Source organism: Eubalaena glacialis, chromosome 15 (genome assembly GCF_028564815.1).
Source record: "Eubalaena glacialis isolate mEubGla1 chromosome 15, mEubGla1.1.hap2.+ XY, whole genome shotgun sequence".
Classification (NCBI taxonomy): domain Eukaryota; kingdom Metazoa; phylum Chordata; class Mammalia; order Artiodactyla; family Balaenidae; genus Eubalaena; species Eubalaena glacialis.
Genome location: NC_083730.1, coordinates 76,998,223 through 77,024,623, shown reverse-complemented (window position 1 = coordinate 77,024,623; position 26,401 = coordinate 76,998,223). Strand labels below are relative to the sequence as shown.

The following is a 26,401-nucleotide window of genomic DNA, read 5'->3' as shown; positions in this document are numbered from 1 at the left end:
GTAATACATCTTTTTTCTACCTCCTTTTCCTCTTGTGACCTGGCTATATTTGTTTGAAGCCCAACAGGTGTTTGGCTTTCAAAGCTGCATCAATCTTGTCGATTTTAGCTCTACTTCCAGTCTCCAGCTGCTTTCAGGCCACAAACAGCTGGACAATGGGAGTTCTAATTTGATCAGGCCCATATCTATCGCCAGGAAGTGACAGCTTTTAACTTTTCTTTCTTGATTCAGATATGAGAATCACATTGCCACTGAGAGAGGACTGGGTTGATGACCTATGAAGGTTTTTTTAGTGCCTGCTCCTTGTTAATTTCAAAGGCGCCAGCTGGCTGAAAACAAAACTTAAAAGTTTTTCTAAGGTTTAGCACTTTATCAATCGTTCTTAGGTGCTGTTCTTTCAGACAGGTGTATAGAGTGCTGTATCTGGAAGCTTTTCAGTGACAAGAGCACAATCTTGTGAGTGAAGGTCGTGACTCACGTGAAGGGGTAAATGACCCCTTCTGTGCTGGGGAGAGAGGCAGCATATCTGAAGACTTTTCAAATAGCCTTGAACTAAGGTCTCTGCAATTCAACTGCCAGCCAACTCACAGGTTGATTTCTGCAATTTCTTACCAACCCTCCCCCACCTCCAAAAAAACCCTTAAGTTTCATCCGCACTGAAAATATTTATGGTCTCATTTTGACTATTAAGGAGACAAGAGCTCTGTCCAGCTCTGCTGAGTACTGGAGGGGGTTTGGCTAGACAAATAGTTATCAAACTTTTTTTTTTTTTTGGCTATAAGACCCTAACTTCAAACGTATCCTGACAAAGAAGCTCTCTTTGTAAGACGTGAAATCAGGTACATTTATTCTTTCAACAGGGATTTGTCAAGTTTCCTTCATGACAGGCACTGAGGACACAATAGTGGCTTTTGGTAGAAGAGGACTGAATGAATAATGATGAAAGTGTATTTCTTTCACCTCCCTCAAGAAAAAAATGACAAAACCCATGAAAATCGTAAACTCATTTAGTGTTTCAGTGCACAATTCTAGTTGTGATCCTTAGCCCTCTAATTTGGGCCTTGGCTTTTGGCCCCAGACTTAGTCCTAGGCTGAAAGATGGACTTGGGTACAGCTAGGAAGTTTTCTGGTTCAAATCATCATTGGGTTCTAATGATTCATTATCCCTCTGGAAGGCAGCACTGGCAGAGAAGCCACAAATACACTTCAAAACTGAGTTTTAGTGCTGGTTTTCCTTAACCACATACTACAGAGCCAAGAAAAATTAGTAGGAGTTAAGCAAAAAGTACAGACCAAATACCTCTGGGAGAAGGCCTGAAGTAGCCCCAAAGGAAAGCTGCAATAAAGTGACAGAAGCTTGTTTCTTTCCCTTTGAGATTGGTCACATCAGAACATGAGTCCAAGGCACACAGCCTTAAGAGGAGATGTTGTGCTGGTCTCACTAACCACATTATCCTTCGGCTCCAGCCTTTTGACAGGATGTGACTGGTTCACACTCCAGGATCTTAAAGGAGTTACAGTTTGAAGCCAGAATGAATGGCTACAATGCCTGATGTTAGATTTTCATAAGTCACCTTCTGAAAACCTGCATCTTCTATCACCTCCTTGAACTCCTCCTAAAACACAAAGAAGGATACAGCAAAAATCGCCTGGATTTCAACTGTAGGGCCTTTGTTGTAAGCTGTAGAAGTTTTGTACCTGAGATGGGAACTGTCGGATACTTTCTACAAGGTATTGATAGGACTTCCAATCTCCTGCAATGACCTCTCCCAGGACAGGAATGACCTGGAAGCTATACACATCATAGAGCCTAAAAAAAAAGGCAAAAGTTTAAGATGAGAACATGACCGTTAATAAGCAAGAAGGTCTAAGCCTGGGATTATAAACTCCAATGCCTATAATGGTCAAGCAAGTACCTGAAATAAGCGAAGTGGGCCAGGTGCAAGAGCCATAGGGAGTAGTGAGGGTGTGGTGACAGGCACAGTTAGGAAGTACCAGAAAAGTGGAGAAGGGGCAGTTACTACTCAGCTCTGACTATTGCCATGTGGGAATATGGGCTTAACCAGGGTTGCCATATATTTGATTTCTCACGTGAAGCTGGAAATCTAGATTTTTATGTAAAATTTCCTGATTTTAAAATATGGACATCTAAGTCAATTTCTAAAATACCATGAGTCAAACAAAATACATATGTGGGCCCACTTGAGTCTCTGGTTACTGGTTTGAGACCCTTCTGGCCTAAGTGTTGTCATTCAGAACTGGCTGACCTCAGAGGTGGCACTGTCCCTCAGGGACTCTGGGACACTGAACTATGAGGTTCACGCTTATAGCTTACTGGCTATTTTCTGTCCACTTTGGGATGGGAAACCCTTGGCTAGATGATGAAAATCAAGCCCTGTTAACAATACCAACCTGGATATGAGCGGATTGTTTACTTGGCTGAACTCCAGACAGAGAAACCGTCCTCCTGGCTTCAGGACCCGATGGGCTTCCTGGAGCGCCTGAGCAAGACAGGAACAACAGAACACACTTGTCAGCAGCCCTCATTCAACTCCGGGAGGCTGAGGCGGCATCAGCTTCTGTGGGCATTATAAAAGTTATTTCCCACAGATCCCCTGTTCACTCTCTCAGCTGGGAGGCTGTAACAGCAGAAATAACCCACAGTCTCCTAAATTTTTTAGGCATTCTGCTGCCCGTGACTAGAGAAGGTTACCTGGAGTAATCTAAACTGACTCAGATTGGTACAACCCCCCACAGGCGGCAATTTTTGAATTACGTCTCAAAATCACAATGGATATTCCTTTTTGATCCAGCAATTTTACTTCAAGGAACCTATCTTACAGAAATGTTTCTATTGTGGAAACGACATGGGTTATTCATTATGGCACGATTTGAACAGCATAAGATTAGAAGCATCTTAACCATTAATGAGAGACTGGCTAAATTATGGAATATATATACAAAGGGAATCTATGCAGCTATTAAAAAAAGGAAGAGCCAGTGTTCTTTATGTGCTGACATGGAAAAGTCTGCAGGTATATTTTTAAGGGAAAAAAAGCAATGGGCAAAATGTTTCATATGCTAATATTTGTATAAAAAAAAATAAATACACTTAATATGCACAAGACATCTTTGCAAAGCTACATTAAGAAATTGGTGACTGCAGGGGGAGGAGGCACTGAATGGTTGGGACACAAGGTGAAGACTTTTACTGATATATCCGTTTGTGCCTTTTGAACTTTGAATCTACTAAAATTTATTATTATTTTTTTAATTTAAAAGGAATAATAAACTGGCTACAGACACAGGACAGGTCATAAAAATGAAGCTAAAGTACACCATAAAGGATGTCCCACCCAAAGCAGGCAACTAGGCAACTGGAGTCCACATTACAGAAATGAAACTGGGTGCCTTGCTTACCATCTTCAAATGTTTGGACAGAATGTTCAAGCAGAAATAAAGAAGAGCTGCATCAGATTAAGAGCTGAACATTCCCTTCTTCCTACAGAGGAACCATGAATCTAGCTACCTTCTGCCACAATAGGGTTTGAGTGCCTTTTTCTCTGTCAGCCTTGGAAATCCCTCGGATCTGCAGTGTCAGAGTCAGGTGGCTTCACAAGCGAGAGGAAGCAGATGAAATGAGAGAGCAAGACTGACCGTCTCAAAAATGTAAATACCGGGATTTCTCTGGTGGTCCAGTGGTTAAGAATCCGCCTTCCAATGCAGGGGACGCGGGTTTGATCCCTGGTTGGGGAACTAAGATCCCATATGCCACGGGGCAACTAAGACCACGCACTCTGGAGCCCGCACGCCACAACTAGAGAGAAGCCCGCTGCCGCAACTAAGACCTGATGCGGCCAAATAAATAAATTTTTTTTTTTTTTAAAAAAAGATGTAAATACCAACCCAAGCAACAAAGGCTTCTGTGGGGATCTGCTCTGTGGTTTTTTTTCAATTTTGTGGGCAGGAAAATTGGCAATTTAAAGGATTAAGACCTCTAAGCCTGAAACATTCAACTCAGGAGCTGAGCCCAGAGAAGAATCTCTCCCTTTCCTCATTCACCGTGGAGCCACTCCAGGAGAACTAATATCCTGAGTCACGCAAGCGGATGCAGCCATTCATTACCCGATCAATGTGTGTGACGTTCCGGATCCCAAAGGCGATGGTGTAAACATCAAACTTGTCATCATCAAAGGGCAGTTCTTCAGCATCTCCCAATACCCAAGCAAGTCCTGAAAGAGAAAAGCAGTTCTGGCCTCAGTCTGGATAGCTGTCTCCTCTGCACCCAGTGAACTGTCAAACCTGAGGAGGGGGTCGTGGGAACCCCTGAATTTGCAGTAGGCCGGACAGAACTGTGGGTACCGTGGACACCCTGTTTGCGGCTGGCTTGTGAAGTGGGGGCAGTCCTGTGGCAATTAGCCCTTAAACCTGTGGAATCTGACGCTAACTCTGGGTAATTAGTGTCAGAACTGAACTGAATTGTTGGACAGCTGGTTGGCGTTGGAGAACTGGAGAGCTGTTTGGTGCTGGGCAAACATCACACGTGTGGTATCTGAAGTGGTGTCAGAAAATACACACCTGCCTTCTCCAGTGGATTCCTGGCCACCGTCTTCACGGTGTCCTCCAGTCCTGAGAATGTGAAGCTGGTGCCCTTGAAATTTAGCAGGAAGTCCACCCAAGTTTCTCAGAGTAGACACTGGTTACTTAGTTATGCCTTACCCTTAAGCAATTTTTATCCAACTAGGTGTTTTGTGTAAAGCACTGTGGTTAAGAGCCCAGGGCCTGGGGTTGCCTGTGTTCTAATTCCAGCTTCCCCATTTATTAGCTATATAATCGTTAATAAACTACTTTGTTTCCTCATCTGTAAAATGGAGTCAATAACAGTACCTACTTCAGACAGTCATTGGAAGTATTCTAAGTACATAATTTAGTATAATTATATTGGTTCTACTGGAGTCATAGAGAAGCAGAGTGTCTTGACTGCAAGTCTGGTCATGAATTCAGAAAACACCCAAGGGAGCTCCCCATCAGGGTAGCTATGTCCTCTGAGGATCCTGATTTGGCTTTAATATTATTCAACTTGCAGTGAATCAGACATAAAGTATGATATAGGGACTTCCCTGGTGGTGTAGTGGTTAAGACTCCGCCTGCCAATGCAGGGGACAAGGTTCGAGCCCTGGTCTGGGAAGATCCCACATGCCACGGAGCCACTAAGCCTGTGCACCACAACTACTGAGCCTGCGCTCTAGAGCCCGTGAGCCACAACTATTGAAGCCCGCGCGCCTAGAGCCCGTGTTCCGCAACAAGAGAAGCAACCGCAATGAGAAGCCCGTGCACTGCAATGAAGAGTAGCCGACGCTGGCCGCAACTTAGAGAAAGCCTGCGCGCAGCAACAAAGACCCAATGCAGCCAAAAATAAATAAATAAATAAATACATTAAAAATAAAATAAAACACTTGGCTTCCTTAAATAAATAAATAAAATAAAAGCACTGTCACGTTCGGTGTCTCAATGGAACTTAAAAAAAAAAGTATGATATAGAAGGAAGGCACTATAGGGGAAGGTAAATGGAAATAACCCTCCTGGAAAGCACGCCAGCAGTATTTAACAAGAGCCTTAGTAATAAGTATATCCTTTGACCCAGCTATTTGAATTTTAGGAGGAGGACATTAATGACATCATCATCAAAGCTACTGCTTACTAAGCCCATGATGGCAGGGTCTGTGTTATCACTTTACGTACATTATCTTCTCACATCCTCATACCGACTCTGAGACAGCCATACTATCATCTTCATGTTTCAGGTGAACAAAATTGAGTATCAGAAAGATTGAAGTAGCTTGCCTAAGGTCACACAGATGGATGAGGACTCAGGAAGTTTTATTCCAGAGCCTGTGTTTTTAACAGTTATGGGATAGTACCTCCTACTGTGAGAAGGGTTATTATTTTCTCCATTTTATAGATAAGGTAATTGAGATCTAGAGAGCCTAAACGCTTGTCCAAATATATAGTCAGTAAAAAGAAAATAATGATGCATGCAAAAATTTACAAATAAGGATGTCACAACATTGTGCTACGTGCAAAAACATCAGAAAAAAATGAAAGATCAACTAGTTACGTAAATTGGTTATACAAATCATAAAACATCCATATGAGGGAATATCATAAAAAATGATTTTAAGGAATTTTTTTTTTTTTTGGCCGCACCATGCAGCTTGTGGGATATTAGTTCCTTGACCATGGATCGAACCTGAGCCCTCAGCAGTTAGAGTGTGGAGTCCTAATCACTGGACCACCAGGGAATTCCCAGGAGTTTTTAATAACATGGGAAAATCTCATGATACAATGCTGAATTAAATAAAGCAGGATACTAAATTATATACATAAGATGTTCTCAATTTTATAAAAAGAAAATGATTAGGAAAAAGCTAGGAAGGAAATATATTGAGGGTCATCTCTGGATGCTGAAACTCTGGTTAATATTTACTTCTTAATACCTTTTCAAATTTTTGATTTCTAATATCCAAAATTTTCCCAAATATATCACTTTTATAACCCATCAAATAATCTTTTTAAGGTTCCTGCCCTCCAAGCTTCCATTTTGGGAGGAAGTGCTACATGTAAGTAAAACACATAATAGTACTACACACAAAAATGCCTTTACACATTAATTTTTTAAACTATTAAATCATTTCTAGGATCTTCCTACTTAGTTTCCAATTTTTTTTGCATGATATTTTTTGCAAAGGCATTATTATTGGAGATTGATAAAGCAAGGAGGAAAGATAAAACCATACTATGCAGCATGTAATGATTCCTACGCAGGTAGATTTCTTGTCTGTTAGGAGAGCCTGAAGGGCAAGCTATGCTATGGAAGAGATGATTCCAGAGGTGGAACATTACCCATCATTTCCATCTTTGTTCTCCACTCTTCGTGGCTAAGCACCAGAGAGAAGGGAAACACGTTTCTCAGTAGGAGTAAGAACACGGTGCCTTTGTCTAGAAACACTAGTGATTGTCAGCCTTCTGATCAGTGTTGATGGTTAACAAAAGAGCCCTTCATCTGGGGGGCCAAGTGGGCTGCAGTTCGTCTAGGCAGCTCATTCTGCGGGTGGGAGGAGGAGGAGGAAGCAGAATTGAGCTAAAATAACCATAGACACTCATGGTGGGGGTGGGGGAGGGGAGAAGTGCTGATATGGACCCAAGGGACTTGGCTTCCTTTGCTGTGCACCGCTGCCTCTCACGGGGGCTGCCTGCAGTGCTCGGCCAACGTGGAAGAGGGCAGTGCAGTGGCTCTGAAGAGCTGGGTAAACATGCTGCAGCTGCCAGATCAGTACTTCTACTGGGGCAAAAAACCGGGGGCAAAAGTATTTCAAAATATGAAAACAAACAGAAAGCCAAATGCAAAATGTATATCTTTAAGCTACAGCAGAAACTGTCTATTTGGAGGCTGCAACAGGTTCCTGGAGATACCCAGGCATTCTCCCATTGGCCGTTGAGAGTACCGTGCTAGGGAAATTTGAGGAGTACCATTTACGGGTGATTCTTCAACTGCATCAGTTGGACCCTCTGAGAAACCCACGATGAAATAGAGGTAGGAGGGCAAAAGGTTTTTTTTCTTTTTTGGGGGCAGGGGGTGAGAGGAGACACCTGGGAAAAATAAAAAGGAGAGGAAGCAAGGCTGTGTGGGAAAAGCCATTAGATCTACAATGGAATATTACTCAGCCATAAAAAGAAACGAAACTGAGTTATTTGCAGTGAGGTGGATGGACCTAGAGTCTGTCACACAGAGTGCAGTAAGTCAGAAACAGAAAAACAAATACCGTATGCTAACGCATATATTTGGAATCAAAAAAAAAAAAATGGTACTGATGAACCTAGTGGCAGGGCAGGAATAAAGACGCAGACGTAGAGAATGGACTTGAGGACACAGCGGGTGAGGGGCGAAGTGAGAGTAGCATCGACATACATATACACAACCAAATGTAAAAGAGATAGCTAGAGGGAAGCAGCAGCATAGCACAGGGAGGTCAGCTCAGTGCTTTGCGATGACCCAGAGGGGTGGGATAGGGAGGGTGGGAGGGAGCCTCAAGAGGGAATATGGGGATGTATGTGTGTATATGGCTGATTCACTTTGTTGTACAACAGAAATTAACACACTATTGTGAAGCAATTATACTCCAATAAAGATGTATTAAATAAATAAATAAATAAATCACAAAACCCCCCCTCCCCCAAAAAACAAAGTCATTAGACCTGGATGAAGATCTGAGAAAGCCTCAGCCCACCCAATGGCGGGGGTGGGGTAGAGGTGCTCTGGAGCAAAGACTGCCTGTAAAAGGAGCCCCACGTGGGAAATGTCCAGGCCCCAGGAGCCCTGGTTTGAAAGCTGAAGCAGAGCTTAGTTTTGGGAGGGGGATGAAATGGCTCAAGAACAGGGCATGGGGGGTCACTGGGGAGCTGCTGGGAATTAAAAGCCAAACTTGTCTCAGTGTCCAAGAGCTGAGATCCAAAAAGTCAGCCCCCATTCCGGATCTGCCATTTAAATTGTGTTAGTTGAAGCAGATACTTAACCTCTTTGGGTTTGGGTTATCTCCCCTGTCACATGTGGCTGATAATCTAACTCCCTGGGTTGCTGAAATAATGTACATAACAGCACACATGCTGGACGCAGCCACACAAATTATCTTCCACTCCTACCTATCTGTAAGTTTTTGAAACCTGGAAAAGAAAGCACTTCAGCATTGTACATATTCCATCTTATTTTATAAACATATAAACATCTCCTCTGGGTCCACTTTCTGCAGGACTTACCAGCTTTGTATCCTTGAGCACGGGCTTTCTGTTTTCCAATCTTTAGCATCTCCTTGTTGATGTCGCAGACCATGACATGAGAACCGCCCAAAGAATCCTCTTCGTTCTGGTACTTTTTGGCAATTTCTTCCCAGGATAAATTTTGTTGGGCCCTTAATTGCCTCTTCTCCTTTCTCTGATGCTGCGCCTGAACATAATTAAGGAACCGGAATGCAATGTCACCTGTGGGAAGCCAACAGGAGGAAAGATCAAACACAAACAAAAACAAAACCCCAGCATTTCTTAAACCCAAAAGGAGCAACAAAGGTACAGGGGTTGAGGAGTGTATGAAAATTGAAGTGTGTACTCATCTCAACAGTAACTATTTTTTTAATTTTTATTTTTATTTATTTTATTTATTTATTTTTGGCTGTGTTGGGTCTTCGTGGCTGCGTGCGGGCTTTCTCTAGTTGCGGCGAACGGGGGCTACTCTTCACTGTGGTGCACAGGCTTCTCATTGCAGTGGCTTCTCTTGTTGCAGAGCACGGGCTCTAGGTGCGCGGGCTTCAGTAGTTGTGGCTCGCGGGCTCTAGAGCACAGGCTCAGTAGCTGTGGCGCACGGGCTTAGTTGTTCCACGGCACGTGGGATCTTCCGGGACCAGGGCTTGAACCCATGTCCCCTGCATTGGCAGGCGGATTCTTAACCACTGCGCCACCAGGGAAGCCCAGTAACTTTTTTTTTTACCAGCAAATTTTTAACGTCTAAGATTCTTTAAAAAACCTGGACTTCCCTGGTGGCTCAGTGGTTAAGAATCCGCCTGCCTAATGCAGGGGACACGTGTTCAAGCCCTGCTCCAGGATGATCCCACATGCCACGGAGCAATTAAGCCCGTGCGCCACAGCTACTGAGGCCACGTGCCACAACTACTGAAGCCCGTGCGCCTAGAGCCCGTGCTCCGCAACAAGAGAAGCCACCGCAGTGAGAAGCCCACGCACCGCAACGAAGAGTAGCCCCCACTTGCCGCAACTAGAGAAAGCCCGCGCGCAGCAATGAAGACCCAAAGCAGCCAAAAATAAATAAATAAATTAATTTAAAAAAAAAAACTTTAAAAAATTGCATATGTAATGCATGGACACATTCTTACTATAAGACTCAATACCTAAACATGTAGAATAAAACATGAAAGTTGAATTCTCTGTCCACACTCTCCAGACATAACAAGTGTTAAGAGCTTAGTGTGCAGCCTTCTAGTCTTTTTCTAATAATTTTTATGACAGTAACATAAAGGCACAGTCACAAGCAACAGTTCCCTGCCACACCACTTCCTACTCCCAGTTCAGTTCCCCACAGACCATCCTTCCCAACTCCTTTAACTGTTTATTCTGTTGGTTACAGCTACTTCTTTACTCACCAGCTACTTCTTTACTCACCCCCATCTCTGCTTGCTTTTATCCTCCCAATATATTTTATCACTTTTCACAATTCCTCACAGATACCTTTGTAACCTAGAGTAATAAACTAATCAATATTTTATTTTTTTATTGAAGTATAGTTTATTTACAATGTTTCAGGTGTACAGCAAAGTGGTTAGGTTATTACAAGATATTGAATATAGTTCCCTGTGCTATACAGTAGGTCCTTGTTGTTTATTTTATATATAGTGGTATACATCTGTTAATCCCAATTCCAAATTTATCCCTCCACCCCAGTATTTTATTTCTTATTCCACCAACTACAGACAGTATCTCTTGACTCCCTTCAGCGTTCCATCATATATATATTTTTATTCTGTCAAGCCTGATAACATTTTATTTGTTCTATAGCCATGTCTTCTGTGCTTTGTTGATGGTTTGAGTCTAAAAGCTGAAAATCAAGTGTGTACATTATTGTGACCAGGTAAATATTGTTCGGGCAAAGCCAGTGCTTTCCAGGATCACATTTCCCTTTTTATAATGCGGTTTCCTTGTCTTTGTTTTTTTCTTACACTGTAAGAAATATATCCTTAAGTTTTTCCATTCTCTCCATCCAATTAGGTATTCTCTAGTCACTTTCCTATATATTTAAATATAATTATATGTACTCATATAAAACAACTTAAAAACATAAATGGGGATCATATTATATGCATTGTATACAACTTTTCTTTTTCTTCCCACTTAATATGTCCTTGAGACCATTCCATTGGTATTTATAGGCTTTCCTCATTCTTTTAAATAGCTACCTAATATTTTATAGTATTGATGTATCTTAATTTAAAGCCATTTCCTTTTTTAAAAAATATATTTATTTATTTTTTGGCTGTGTTGGGTCTTCGTTGCTGTGTGTGGGCTTTTCTTGCTAGTTGTGGCGAGCGGGGTCTACTCTTCATTGCGGTGCACGGGCTTCTCATTGCGGTGGCTTCTCTTGTTGCGGAGCATGGGCTCTAGGCTCACGGGCTTCACTAGTTGTGGCACGTGGGCTCAGTAGTTGTGGCACACGGGCTCAGTAGTTGTGGCTTGCAGGTTCTAGGGCGCAGGCTTAGTAGTTGTGGCGCACAGGCTTAATTGCTCCGTGGCATGTGGGATCTTCCCAGACCAGGGATCGAACCCGTGTCCCCTGCATTGGCAGGCAGATTCTTAACCACTGTGCCACCAGGGAAGTCCCTAAAGCCATTTCCTTATTGAGGTAGAAATAGGTTATTTCCAGTTTTTCACTATGACTAAAAATTATGCAGTGGGCATATTTGTAGCTCTACTTTTTCAATGTCTTTTTAAATATATGGGATTACTTTTCAATTGCATTTTCTAAATGGGCAGTTGCCAGCATGTGGCAACAATGTTACTGGCTGGGGTACATTGGAGATGGAAGCAGCTCTGACTGACCCCCTTCTGTAGCTATCTCTCTGTGCAAGTTTTTGTTTTTGTTTTTGTTTGTGTTTTCAGACTAGATGTCTAGAATTGGAATTGTGGGATCCTAGACTGTAAGCATTTTAGATTTTGATAGATTCTGCTAAATTGTCCTCCACCTTACTGCCCTCTGAGCTTCCTTTTGGGTAGAGGGCCACACCAACAAAGCCACACATAAACATGTTTCAAACACGGACATTATTCTACTGTAATTTATTATTGTACATTATCCTATTAGTATAGATTATGACATTATTACATTATATTACACATTATGACATTTTTCTCTCCAAATGCCTAGTGTGCACCAAATAACAAAGGACCATGCATAAATCAATGAGCTTTTGATATCTGATATCATAGTAGATTAGGCAGAAAAGTCTGCCTAGAAAGCTCACATAACATGATAAAAGCTCTCCCCATTCCCCACACCAAAGAAAGAGGGAAAGTGGGATAAAGGTTAAACAGAAGGTAAAACGGTTGTTTAGATGGGGAAATGCCACTGGAGTTAAAAATTGGTCGTTTTACTTTGTAATCCTCTGAATTTTAGAAAAGTGACAGGCACAAAGCTGATATTCTGTGCTTTTGACTGACATTCAGTTAAAAAGAAAAGAGTAAATCTTTCTGAGAAGTGTACTGATTTTCAATTACTATCTTCAGGCTAATGGTAGGTGAGCTAGCTCATTCCAACAAGAGACACTAATTTTTTTAAACTATTTTATTTTTATTTTTTACTTATTTATTTATTTAGGCCACACTGCGAGGCATGCAGGATCTCAGTTCCCCGACCAGGGATCTAACCTGTGCCCCCTGCAGCGGAAGTGCAGAGTCTTAACCACTGGACCGCCAGGGAAGTCCCAAGAGACACTAATTTTTATAAAAGGAGCTTAGTGGTACCCCAGGATACAGAACTGTATGTTACCTGTGCCTCCAGCAACATCCAGCAGCTGGGTCCCCGGAAACGGGCGCATCTTCCAGAGCAGCAAATCCTTCCAAACACGGTGGATACCAAGACTCATCATATCATTCATCACATCGTACTTCTTGGCCACACTTTCAAACACCTGATAGACTTGAGAGAAATATAACATGATTGGACTATTCATAAGATTAACCTGGAAAAGTCCTAAATGAAAGAGGAGAAAGCTTTCCCCCCCATGAAATTAACTGTCTGCAAGGTGGAGCCAAGTCATAATGCTTGATGTCCAAATCTGCACCTTAACATTACCACTTCTAAAAAAGGCTTAAATTACATCATGTAAGAAAGAAGTCAACCTCTTTTCTGTTATCTTAGTTAGCTTTACCTAGGACCATTACCTTGTAATAATGTCATGCACATACTTAAGTACTAAATCGGTTTCTGTTTTTCTTTTTCTTTTTTTTTTGGCCACGCGGCTTGGCTTGCAGGATCTTAGTTCCCTGACCAGGGATCGAACCTGCGGCCTCAGCAGTGAAAGCACTGCGTCCTAACCACTGGACCGTCAGGGAATTCCCCAGTTTCTGTTTCTTAGAGGAAGGGGCGGGGTGGTGGTGGTGGTTGGAATGCTTCTAATATTATTATAATAAAAGACAACAAAATCCATTAGAAACACATGACAAATGGATGGGAAGACCTCAGCTCATCTCTGCCAGCATCACTGAGAAAAACCTCATGTACAATTTGGTGGGCAGATGGATGGCAGGATGTAAATCAGGGCCAAGTCACACTGTAGAGGGTCCTCATGACCCTCCATAGGATTAAGGCAGAATGTGGAATCTGGGCTAGCTGAAGAGCTAAGGAATTTACTATCCAATACACTTTAAAGTACTGGCTACATTTAACTTCTTTGCACCTCAATTTCTGCCCATGAGATGAGAACATCAGCACCAGCCCGCTACCTGCCTGCCATAAGGCCGAATTAGGTAATGAAGGGGAGACACGTTGAGTTCCTCAGATAAAATGTGCTGCTTAGACCCAAAACATTACTGTCCTCTGCTGAATCAGCAGCCTATAGAGCCCCCTCCTTTAACTCAATCTTGAATGTCTATTCTCAACCCTGGGATCCTATAACCTTGCTCTTTGCTTTTGAACATCTTTTGGGGTACTTAGAGGGACACTAAGGCTCAACCCACTAAGTATAAGCCCTTCTTGCTTTACATGGTTCTAATATACAAGAATTTCAGTTACTGTGGTTTAGTTCAATAATACCAGTCCTCTAGCAACATCATTCAAATACAGTGGTATATTAACTGTGACTAATTACATAAAGTACAAATTTTGCTAGTAGTTCTTCAGTCCACAAATCATACATAAATAACAGATATGCATCATGATCAGAAGCCAATAATGTCACTTCTCTCACAGTTTGTAGGTGGTTGGTTACTATACATCAGTTATTCAGTTCACATGCAGACAGCAAAGCATGTAGTTGTGTTATCTTCTTATCTCAGCTGTAAATCTCTGTGGCATTTTACAAAACTAGATAACTGAAAGAGGAAACTGGCCAATGAAAATGAAAGTGCAACAAAATAATGAATAGTGATAACCCTGGAAGTGAAATTTGAATAGAACGTCAATGGAGTTACAGGAGAAACATGACCGTGGGAATGTTGATACTGCTGCCCCTCGAGAGGTTTTAGATATGCAGCCAGAGGAACTTTGGGAAAATGAACTCATGGATGTAAATGAGAATGTGGTTGTGATGAAAAGGTTGAAGATGTCCCAGAGGAAATGATGCCAGCAAAAAATTTCACATTAAAGGAATTCTTGGAGATATTTCATGACATTGAAAGTGAAAGGATAAAATGTTAGAAGCTGACTGAACCTTAGAAAGAAGTATGGCCGTTTGCTGAGGCATGGAGAAGGTGCTCACTCCCTACTGTAAATTATATGACGAAAAGGATGCAAACACTGTTTAAACTACTCGTGGTAAATTTTTTACAAAGGAATAAAACAACTTAATTCTCAATCTTTCTAATTTTTTATTAGATTTTAATGTAATTTAAAATTTTAAATTTAAACAATTAAAAATTCTAATTGCATTAATTAAATCTAATTTTAAATGACAGTGTGCTAAATCAATATCAACTTTACTATTTTTTCATTTCCTTATACATTTATAACTGACACTAAGAGAGTTTTTGATGTTTGATAATTTTTAAAGGTTCTGGAACAATCGCAATTTTCCCCATTGATCCTTAAGATCATTGTCATGATTTCAGCTTGCATGGACATTTTTACTGCCCCGCATCATTGTGCAAAGCAAAGATTGCCTGTACTTCAATCTTGGGTCCCAATCTGGAAGTTGTATTTAGCTTAGTGGGTAACTCTTCCCCCCGTCATTGTGTGAAATGTTGTTTATACATTGTAAAGCACAATACAGAGGTTAAGCATTATTATTATTTTGGATGCAACCCATGTGGATTCAAATTCCAGCTACGCCACTTATTAGCAGTTTATTCATCTATACAAACAGGATAAGAGTTCCTACCTCATACACTTGTATTTATAAGAATTAATGTAAAATATTTTTAAAAGGTTTCAGGGCCTCAATAAAAGTTTGCTATCCTTTTACTTGACTCCATTTATTTCACTCCACAATCAGTTATCAAGCTCCCAATGTGCATCAGGTGCTGAGGATACAGATGTGAATGAGCCACCGTCCTAGCTTTCTGGGGATTCACAGTGAAATAAATGTTAATTTAAATTCAGTATTCAAAGAGTTACAGTAGAGCTATGTATAATATTTAGTTAAGGTTCAGGTGAGAGGTAATACAACGTACTAGTCTATAAGAGGATGGAAATTCAGTTGTAGGCTCTTTCTCTTATTTCCTGGGTGACCATAGGCCAAGTTAAGGAACCTCTCAGAGTCTCACCTTATCCATCTGTAATATGGGCATAATACCTTCCCCATTACAAATGGTACAGTTGGAGTTTTTAAAAAGTTCTTTTCCTTTCCCATGCTTATGGTGAACACAAAAAACTGCTCAATAATATCTAACATTTACTGAGCAATTATGAAGTGCCAGGCATTATTCAAAATTCTTCAGTGTATGAAGTAATTTAATCTTCCCCAGAACTCTACGAAAAAAGTTACTATTATTCCTACCGGGCAAATTTGGAAGCTGAGGCACACAGAAAATAGTTTCCTTCTTTCTTTGTATAAAACATGGCCTATCCCTTTAGCAAGAGATTAAGAACGTGGGCTCTGTAGTCGGACCAAACTGGGGTGGAATACTAGTTCCACCACTTACTAGCTATGTTAAACTGGGCAAGTTTTTGCTTAACCTTTAAGCCTCAATTTCCTCATATGTAACATGGGATAGCAATATTCATCATCGGGAAGTTGAAATGAGAATTGTAAACAATGTCTGCACACTGCCTGGCACATCATAAACGCTCAACTGATGGGGTTTTGTGATAATTACTTAAAAAGAGGAGGCGTCTCAGTTTGGCAGGGTTAGGCTGGGGCTACTCCTTGGAGGTTAGGACTGCAGAAGATAATGCATCGGAGCCGACAGGACGTTAAATCAACCCTTAATATGGGCAGAAGAAACTAGATCGCAGACGGTCAGATTCCCCCACCTCCACCCTCTCACCCTTTTCACCTTTGCCCCCCTTCTCCTCTTCCGACACAGTCTCAAACCCGAAGTGCGTTTCGGTTGCCCGCTTCTCTTGGGACAAGGGCCGCGCACCCAGCGGGCCCCTGGGCCAGGAGCTACGAAGCCCGGGAAGCCTGCAGCCCGGCAACACCCGCGACCACCCACGGCAGCAGAAGCTCCATAAAGCCCAGCTCCTGGGGGCCGCCATCTTGACAGTCGGGTCACCGCCGCCAGACAGGATGTCGCGTTGCCTCACTAGATGGCTGACGGCGGCCGGCCGGAGACATTATTAGCTGAAGGCGTCCTGAAACCTGATATTAAGGAGTTCTGCAGGATCTCTGGGATTCTGAGGCTATTTAGTCTTTGAGTACCCGAAATCTCTTTCTCTCTCTCCAAATTGAATATAGAATTCACCAGGAATGAGCGGACCCTAGGGAGAACCCCCAATCACCTCTCAGAGGCCACGTCTCTGCATCTTGCCAACCTGTAGTACTAACTTCCAAGATACTGAGTAACTCTTGTTTTCTGGTGCAGAAGAGGGCAAACGGAGGTACAGTGTGGTAAAAGGCTAATATTATAGGGTCAATTCTCGCAATCCTTGGTGTGCATAAAGAATCACTTGGCTTGATCTTAAAGTGCACATTTCCGGGCCCCAAATACCAGAGATTTTGGATCAGTAAATCTGATATGGATACTGAGAATCTATTTGACCAAACTTCTCTGGTGATTTCAATGAGAGGGATTGGCAGACCAGTCTTGAGAAACATATGCTAGACTACTCTGAATAATAAACATAGGAAAGATTGTTCGTTGGTTTTTCCATTTTATGAACCTAGGAAGTTCATAGGTGGGAAGGAAAGCTCTGGCATCTATTTAGTAAGTCACAAGCAAACACCACTGAGCCTCCCTCTCCTGCTATCACAAAGCTACATTTCTAGCTCCAACTGGTATAGAATGAGTGCTTTACTTCAACCCCAGATTTTCCCATTCTTTTCTACGGTAAGGGTAATGTAAAGCACCTTGCGCAAAAGAGGATGAAGGTGGTGAGTTTTATTTGGATTTCCATATGTTTCTGCTTTAATTTTCTTTAAAGTATGTTTCCTGTAAATGTTTCACAAGGAGAAAGCGCCAAGGACCCTAAGAAACTACTTTGAAAAGGAAAAATCTCTTCTTGGCTTAATGTAACCTGACAGATGGACACCTACTGCTTTATTTTGGAAGAACTACACTGGGATTTCTCTCTTTCCCTCTCCTTTAAGAGTGATAGAAGAAAGGAATGATTCACCCATGTAATCAGAGTTCCCACATCTTTGTTAAAGGAAATAAAAAACCATCCAGGAATCTTAGTGTATCTTCCACGTCTATTCATACATAAGAATGGACTTTAGGATTTTCTAGACTTAGTTTGATGCATGATGTAGCCATTCTCTCATTTCGATATGATTTGTGGGGGGAAAAAAAGCTGGAAAAGGGAAAGCAAGATAAGGACTTGTGGAGGGCATTTAAGGAAATTTAAAAATGGAGATTAGGGGGTTTCCCTTTCCCCGGTGTTGCAGTGGTTGAGAGTCTGCCTGCTAATGCAGGGGACACGGGTTCGAGCCCTGGTCTGGGAAGATCCCACATGCCGCGGAGCAGCTAGGCCCGTGAGCCACAACTACTGAGCTTGCGCGTCTGGAGCCTATGCTCCGCAACAAGAGAGGCCGCGATAGTGAGAGGCCCGCGCACCGCGATGAAGAGTGGCCCCCGCTTGCCACAACTAGAGAAAGCCCTCGCACAGAAACGAAGACCCAACACAGCCAAAAATAAATTAATTAATTAATTAAAAAAAAATGAGATTAGGGCTTCCCTGGTGGCGCAGTGGTTGAGTCCGCCTGCCAATGCAGGGGATGCAAGGGACGTGGGTTCGAGCCCTGGTCCGGGAAGATCCCACATGCCACGGAGCAACTCAGCCCGTGTGCCACAACTACTGAGCCTGGGCTCTAGAGCCCGCGAGCCACAACTACTGAAGCCCGCGTGCCTAGAGCCCATGCTCCGCAACAAGAGAAGCCACCATAATGAGAAGCCCACGCACTGCAATGAAGAGTAGCCCCCCACTCGCCGCAACTAGAGAAAGCCTGCGTGCAGCAACGAAGACCCAACACAGCCAATAAATAAATAAATAAATAATAAATAAATTTAAAAATGAGATTAGTATCTAATTTCCTTTATCCCAGTTAAAACTGTTAACTTCAAGATTGATTGACTTGTATATACTTATTAATGTTTTGTATAACATGTGACAATAAGGAACCCAAAAGGGCCTAATTAGGGGAAGTCTAGGATTTTGTCTATTTGTTTATTTGTTCATCTATGACTGCTGATATTCTGCTCATCCTTCTATGCTCAGCTCAAGTAACACGACCTCTGGGGAAGCCCTCCTCTACTCCTCCTAAATTTTTGTACGTCTCTCCTTGAGGCCTCTGCTCTGGTCAGCATTTTGCGTTAACTTTATTATAGTCCTTATCACATTCTTGCATTAATGTATTTTGGAATTCTTTGTGCTGAGCACAGTGCCTGGCATATAATAGGTTTCTAACTAGATAAGGTTAGCCTTATTTATTGTTATATTTATAAGAATTATTTATCTTTTTCATAGTGTTTTTCTGTGATCCTTTGAATCTTGAACTGCTACGGTTGGAAAGAATCATTTATAATTTTCCAAAGTACAGATGGGTGTCATATGATTTCTAAAATACATATGTGATTTTCTAAGTCTCAGTGTCCATATCTGTAAAATGGAGAACTGCTTATCTTACAGGTAGTTGAGAATGTCACTTATTAGCTGTGTGATCATGGCAAATGATCTAAGCTTTTTGAGCCTGTTTCCTTGTCTTTAAATTTGAGTTATTGTGAGGATAGATGTGATACTCCATAAAAACTGCACAGAGCAGTGTCTGCTAATGATAAGCACTCAATGATAACTATTATTATTAACACTGAAATGAAATATTAACAATGATTTATATTAATTAATAAATGACAATGAAATGAAGTAATTGTATGAGGAAGTGCTGTAAAGTGATATTAAATGTAAAGTATTGTCATTATTATCATTATTAGGAGATTGAATAAGAGCCATAAATAAATTGATATTAATACTAGAATAAGAACTATAACTTACAATGAGTCAGTAAAGGAATTCCACAGGTATTCCAATGTTTGGATGCATTATGAGTGGTATATATTATTATTAGTGTACTAAGACCAAAACCTGTACTGCAAGTCCCATCATCCTGTAAGATCTCTCACACATTGAGGAGGAAAAAAAAGGAAAAAAAACCAAAAAACAAACAAAAACCCATTGGACCCGGATGTAGGCAGAAAACTACATTTCCCAGCGTGCTTCACGCCCACATCTCCGCTATATATACAGTTCATCCGGGTTCTTCGAGATGCTGTTTGGCGACTCGTCGCCATTCCCAGAGCAGCTCGGCCTCGGCCCAGGGGCGAGTGTCGGTCGCTGTGTCGGAGACACTTGTCCCCGACGCCAAGACAGCCAGCCCTCTCCCCTGCCCCGCGGCGGGAGAGCGTGTCCGGCCGGCCGGCGGGGCTCGCGCACCCTCCCTCGCCTCCCCTTTCCCCGCAGCCTCCGCCCCGCCAGGCCCGGCCCGGACCTCCGAGCCCCGGCCTCCTCCTCCTTCTCGGTCACCGTCGCCGCCGGGCTCAAGAGCCCCGCCCGCCGCTTCTCCTTCCAGTTTGAGAAGCCGAGGAAGGAAACAGGAAAAATGTCGCCATGAAGGCCGAGAACCGCTGCCGCCGCCGACCCCCGCCGGCCCCGAACGCCATGAGCCTGGGTCTCCGCCGCGCCCGCTCCGCTCCGACCGCCGCCGCCGCCGCTAAGGCCCCCTTTGATGCCGCAGAGCTCCCCCAGCGCCGCCGCCACCGCCTCCGACATGGACAAGAACAGCGGCTCCAGCAGCTCCTCCGCCTCTTCGGGCAGCAGCAAAGGGCAACAGCCGCCCCGCTCCGCCTCTGCAGGGCCGGCCGGCGAGTCTAAACCCAAGAGCGGTAAGGGCGGGCCCCTGTGACGGTGGGCGGGGGGCGACTGCTCCTAATGCTGGGGAGGATCCTCGCTCGTGTGCCCGCTGGGTCACCCAGGGACAAGCTCCGCTTTCTACTATTCATATCTTTCTCTTTTCCATGGCTCCCATTACTTTTAGTTAACACTTAATGAGAACTGTACTGCGTGGTTTTAGTACATCCTTGCATTAAAGCTCGAAATAGCTCGGTGAAGTAGGTGCTATTCTTATCCCCATTTTGCGGATGAGGAAATTGAGGCTCAGAAAAGGTGGTCACCACCTAGTATGTGTAGCAGGCCTGAAGACCTGGTTTGTCTGACGCATCAGCGTACGCTCCTAAAACCACTAAGTTCATTTACCCTTAATGTTGAATTAGAATTGGGTAGTGTTCAAGTTTAAACAGGGGAGGGTGGGGCCCAGAGATTTGTTAAACTCAAATCTCATGATGTTGCATAACCTGGTCCCAGATCTCCTCAGATGGAGAGGACTCATCTTTGAATGGCTTTGTTTAGTGTGGAGTAGTGGTTAAGAGAACAGTCTCTGGATTCAGTCTTTTTAGGTTTGCCAGACCTTGAGTGAGTGTCTCAGTTTCCTTACCTGTAAAGGTGGAGAAAATAAATTAACTTAGGAAACAAATGAACTAATGCTTAGAGTACCTGACACCTGTTATGCACCAAATGCACATCATGTCTATTTCCTTGTTAGACTAGGGTGGTGTCGTCTTATGGGGAAGATTTTGTCATTTCTGTAGTCATGCCTCTCAATATTAAAATATGACCATCATGATGATAATAGCTACCATTTATTGAGGGGCTTACCATGTGCCAGGTACTGGGCTAGGCTTTTACCTCTTTTTTCAATACTCCAGTCACCTGTCCAGCAGGGTGGAATTGTTCACATCTAAAGAAGGAAAAAGGTGAGAGGCCAGGAGTTCAGGAGTTGGCAGAGTCTGGAGTTGAATGTCTTCGTCTTACTTCAAAGCTCTGCTCTTTTGTATTTTGGTTATGTTAGCAGTAATAGGAAATGTTTTCAGTGGGAATAGTGGGGATGTGTGGCAGAGAGGGGAACATTTGGAGTCCCCAAATGTGGAGCTCCCGTTGTTTAAAACTTCCAAGGTTAAGAAAACTGCAAGGCTGACTTAAAAACCAGAAGAACAACTGTAAGGCTGAGTTGAGTTCAGAGTTTTTCTGCTGGATATAGCAAACTTGTTTACCTGGTACGTCAAGGTCTTCTAGAGCTTGCTTTTGGAACTCAGGTGGAGACCAGTTGTCTTGGTAAGAATGAATGCTTTAAATATGTAAACAGGGATGAGTGTAGACTCTCAGGCCACGTCAGGCAGTATTATGTAGACTAATTTTGGGGTTTTGCACATGTGTAGGTTTATCGGAGATCTCCCCTAGAGATAGAGGTTTGCCAGTCCTCTTGGCCAGTGTTGGAACTAGTTTAGAACAGTCTGCATATTTTTCAGTGTAGCTGATAAATAACTTTTGCATTCTATTTCTAGATGTTAAAGATTCTGGTTCTCCAGCTATCTTAATTCTCAACTAATTTTTCTGGGGCTTCTGTTTAAGCCACTAACATACAGTCATGAGTCAGTTGCAGTAAATGCCTTAAGTTGATCTTTATTTAGTGAAACAGTAGGTGAAAGTTTGCCCCAACTCAAACAAAATAAAACAGCAACAAAACTGAGGTATGTAAGGCATCTTACTTGTGTTGTCCTGACTTTGAATATGTTGATTAGTGGAACTAACTCTCATTACCCAACAGGATGATACAGAATTCTATTGTGGTTTGACCAAAGCAAATATTTGTCAGTGTTAACATTTCAGTCAGACTTGTATAGAGTAAGTATTAATTGCTGGGTTCATTCTGACTAAAGTGAATTTTTTTTTTTTTTTTTTAAGCAACTACATAAAGGGACTTCCCTGATGGTCCAGTGGTTAAGACTCCACACTTCCACTGCAGGGGGCACGGGTTCCATCCCTGGTTGGGGAACTAAGATCCCGCATGCCACGCTGCATGGCAAAAAAAAAAAAAAGAAAACCATAAAATACTCTTTTTTTTTGGCCGCTGCTGCCATGGGGCATGTGGGTTCCTTACTTCCCCAACCAGGGATGGAACCCGTGCCCTCTGCAGTGGAAGCATGGAGTCTTAACCACTGGACTGCCAGGGAAGTCCCCCTCCCCCGCAAAAAAGAACATAAAATACTTTTAAAACACTATTCACCTTATCAATTGAAAGCTTCTGAGGAAGGAAGTAAAAACTCACGGAAAGGACTTTTTTGCTGGGCTTTATGAAATACACAGGTGTGCCCTCTGGTAGCATTAGTTTTTGTTTAATGTGTTTGTAAGAGAGCCTGAATATGTTTGCCATTGCTATTGCCTACTTTTCTGGCTACTGCTATGTATATTCCTTTAGCAAAAAGGAAGGATAGGCCTGTAGCTAAATAGAGTTCCTCATCAACCGTAATCACCTGTTTGCATTTAGGAACAAATTCAAAGACAGAGTAAATAGAGATTAAAAATGGCTTGGGAAGCTAGATATTGGCTAAGGTTGAGCTGAAAGGTAGCATATACTGCCTTAAGAACATTACAACTAAGACTAATGCTACCACAGCAGATATTGTTCAGGACCTCTTACACAGTGACTTCTACTTCTAGATGGCTGCTCTAACAAAAGAGTAGATTGAAATTCTGCATAATTCCGTAAAAAGATTTCTGTAGGATTTCAGAAGCTGACTCAACACTTGATGTACTTGATTCAGCTGGAAATTGTTGAAGGGACCTCTTGAGTTTCATGATACTGAGTTGAAGGAAGAACAGGAAAGGTGAGGTGAAAAGACATGACTTACAACTTGTCTTTCTGTTGTTAAAGTAACAAGAACAAGAGTTTTTCAGTTTTTAAATATTTAATTCCCTTTTTCACTCTCCTTTCCCTACCTCACATGAGAACAAAACCTTTGGTTTCTGTTCTCTAAACCATGTGTGTAATGAATGGTCATTTGCTTCCTAGTTACGTGATTAATATACTTGAGTCTTTGTTCCTGTGACTGGCTTAAGTTTGCCCTTCATGCACACAGGAAATAAGTATATTTGGCTAACAGGATTTACTTGATCTTTCTGGCCAGATTGGCATACCACAGTTTCTTTGCCTTGGCTAATTGCTTCAAACATTCGCATAATACTCCTTTTCTTGGATCTGTTCCTACAGTTTTGTTCCAGTAGGGCTAAGATGTAGTTCTAAGAACGTTCAACAGTAAATATCCCAGGAATGTAGCCCAGAGGAGAGAGGTGGATTAGAGTTTGGGGAAAGTTGTTTAGAAAGAGCAAAGAGGGGCTTCCCTGGTGGCACAGTGGTTAAGAATCCGCCTGCCAGTGCAGGGGACACGGGTTCCATCCTGGTCCGGGAAGATCCCACGTGCCGCGGAGCAGCTAAGCCCGTGTGCCACAGCTACTGAGCCTGCGTTCTAGAGCCTGCGAGCTACAACTACTGAGCCCACATGCCGCAACTGCTGAAGCCCACGCGCCTAGAGCCTGTGCTCCACAACAAGAGAAGCCACTGCAACTAGAGAAAGCCCGCGCACAGCAACAAAGGCCCAACACAGCCAATAAATAAATAAATAAATATTAAAAAAAAAAAACAGTAAACTGATTTAAAAAAAAAAAAAGAGCAAAGAAAGTAAAAAGAGGCAAGAGAGAGACCTGGCTGTTTGGGGGCAAACAGTGGACCCTGGCCTGGAACCAGTCTCTTGCCCCATCCTTCTGGGTGGGGGATGGTACTGCCATGGAGGTTAAAGGAAGGTCAGGTATTATGAAGCAGTTATTTTGAGGTTGGTGGTGTGAAGCACTGTCCTGACACTCTTCCTCTTATATTCCGATACCAGAAGCCAGGTTACCTAGGGGTAATCTGCTCTGAAGAAAGCCTCTGAGCTGTAAATGGACCTGGAGGTTTTGATGGCTTTGAAAATTGAGGTGACTTAAAGCCTTCAATAAACACCATTTAGGGACGTTAAAAGAATTTCCAGGCTGGTTGGCTTGAGTCCTTGGTTTCTGTGGCTTTTTGAAAGTCTAATAGGTGCTCTTGATAGGAATTTTAGATTTATTAATAATAGGCTTTCAAATAACAACAGCAACTATGTGCCAGCCACCATGGTAGGCATTTTACAGAAGTTTTCTCTTAGTCCTCATGACTCTATGAGGAGGGAGGGGAGAGGATTAGCCCTATTTTACTGACGAGAAAACCAGGAGTTAGAGTAATTGTCCAAGTAAATTCCTAAGACATCCCAGGCAATGTTACTAAATACACTTTATATAAATTCACTTAACAAACAAGTAACTTGTTGGCACATGCGTCATTCCTGATACCCCCTCTCTCTTCCTTTCATTCAGAATTACTAATTTCAGCTGGATTCAGTTATCAGTTGATTCTGTAGTAAGGCCATATGTTGCCCCTCCAGAGGTGCTTGTCAACCGCTTTGGACGATGGGTAAGCAACTTGCTTGTGACATGGCATGAATCAGCAGCAGAAACTTCCTGGCTGGTATTCTGATCTCTAGACTGTGCCACCTGTTACAACTACAGCTAGAAGTGTTGATGATGCCAAATTTTTTAACTGAAAAGTTTATGGCCTGTAATTTGGTAATCGGGGGAAGAGACTGAGATATGCTTACTGTTACTTGGTGGAGACCTTTCTCTTAGGGAAATGTGGGACAGCTGAGACACAGTGGATTAAGTTTTCAAGTCTCTTGAAACTAGGATCCTGTGTTCTGGATATGAGCCATTTAACTAATGGTCCATTTTGGAATGTGTCTTGACAGTTTTTGGCAGTTCTCAGCTCTGGGTGTGCATTAGAATCTCCTAAGGACTTTTTTTTTTTTTTTTTAAATAAGGATGTGTGGGGATCTTCCCTAGCAATTCTTTCTGATTCTTTAGGTCTGGTTTGGGCCCTGACAGCCATAGTTTTAAAAGTCTCTGCAAATGATTCTCTTGTGCAGCCAGGATTGTGAACAACCACTTTGAAATTTAAAACTTTCAACAGAGAATATGTGTGTCCTAGGGACTTAGTTTGACTTTTTTGTCTGTTTTCCAAAATCTAAAGCAGATCACCTCATTGCTGTCTCCTATTAGAGAAAGGAGGACAGATTCAACCCCCAACTTATTCACATGTATATTCTGGCAAGTTGCCTGTAGGACACCTCAAAAATAGCACTCTGAGTTTTATCTCTGGGTCCCAGGCCTGACTGTACCTTCAATCTTTAGCTGCCTGGGTCTAGAGATAAGAGCCAGCCTCTCACTTTAGATGTCTGACTTCATGCCTGTAGGTAAGTGAAAGACAAGATGAGGGAGTGGATTTTAGCAACTAAAATCATGAATCCTTATGTGGTCAGTTGTAATGTTTTAGAAGTGAGCAGTTCACTGTCAGAGAGCAGTTCTGTAAGCATTATGAAACCGTTTCCTTGCCAGCGTGGTAATAAGTGAAGAAATGAAAACAGCCCTCCTCCTGAGTGCCAGCTTACCTTTTTGAGCCCTTGAAGTGTAGAATCTGACTTTACCTAAATCTATGTCTAAATCTATTAGGTCTTGAAAACAACAGGGTCAAATGCAGGATCATCTGAAATAGTCTTGGATAATAAGGTTTGGGGAACATATGTTTTCTGCATATGCCTATCCTCTTCATAAAACCTCATTTCTTTTCATGGTAAAGTTAGCTGGGGTTCTGTATCCCTCTGAATTTTCTATTTATTTGAAATCTTACTGTAAACTAATTCCATGGGTTGAGAGCAAGGCAGAATTTGAGATCTGAAGCTTCATTTTCTAATTGTTACCACTGATGCCATGTTTGACAGTAACTGTTGCGAACTGAAGTAGTAGGTAAAAGTCTAGTTCTTAAATTCTAACTTTTAAGCTCTGGTCACTTTCCCTAACTGAGATTGAAAGGTGACTGGTAAGAGTGAACCCTAGCCTGGCAGTCTTTCTTTGACCATCTGTTCTGTTTACAGTGCTGCCATCTCACATGACTATTTGGTCAGGTTTGGAGAGGATGGCATACCTCTCATTTATCCCATGTTGCTGGCAAACTGAGTG

The 26,401-nt window shown here is 42.4% G+C and overlaps 2 protein-coding genes across 4 annotated transcripts in view; one reads left to right on the top strand and one right to left on the bottom strand.

Annotated features, from left to right (window-relative positions):
• Nucleotides 1-989: 989 nt before the first annotated feature.
• Nucleotides 990-16,484, bottom strand: COQ5 (coenzyme Q5, methyltransferase). Its single transcript, XM_061170254.1, has 7 exons — nucleotides 16,267-16,484; nucleotides 12,602-12,751; nucleotides 8,815-9,036; nucleotides 4,126-4,232; nucleotides 2,413-2,501; nucleotides 1,699-1,810; nucleotides 990-1,616 (listed from the first exon to the last, which is right to left on the bottom strand). The coding sequence occupies exons 1-7, from the start codon at nucleotides 16,466-16,468 to the stop codon at nucleotides 1,515-1,517; spliced, it is 984 nt and encodes a 327-aa protein (XP_061026237.1). The 5' UTR covers nucleotides 16,469-16,484; the 3' UTR covers nucleotides 990-1,514.
• A 3,577-nt stretch (nucleotides 16,485-20,061) lies between these two features.
• Nucleotides 20,062-26,401, top strand: part of RNF10 (ring finger protein 10) — a 30,697-nt gene continuing 24,357 nt past the window's right edge. For all 3 annotated transcript variants that reach the window (XM_061169422.1, XM_061169421.1, XM_061169423.1), the window contains exon 1: nucleotides 20,062-20,307. In XM_061169422.1, coding sequence (XP_061025405.1) covers nucleotides 20,151-20,307 — 157 coding nt within the window. In that variant the 5' untranslated portion in view covers nucleotides 20,062-20,150. The remainder of the gene's footprint in view (nucleotides 20,308-26,401) is intronic.

Coding starts and splice junctions, on each gene's coding strand:
- COQ5 (XM_061170254.1), bottom strand. CDS start 16,468: ATGGCGGCCCCCAGGAGCTGGGCTTTATGGAGCTTCTGCTGCCGTGGG. Junction 9,037..12,601: donor GGATGTTGCTGGAGGCACAG/GTAACATACAGT, acceptor GGCTTCCCACAG/GTGACATTGCATTCCGGTTC. Junction 1,617..1,698: donor TCCGACAGTTCCCATCTCAG/GTACAAAACTTC, acceptor TTTGTGTTTTAG/GAGGAGTTCAAGGAGGTGAT.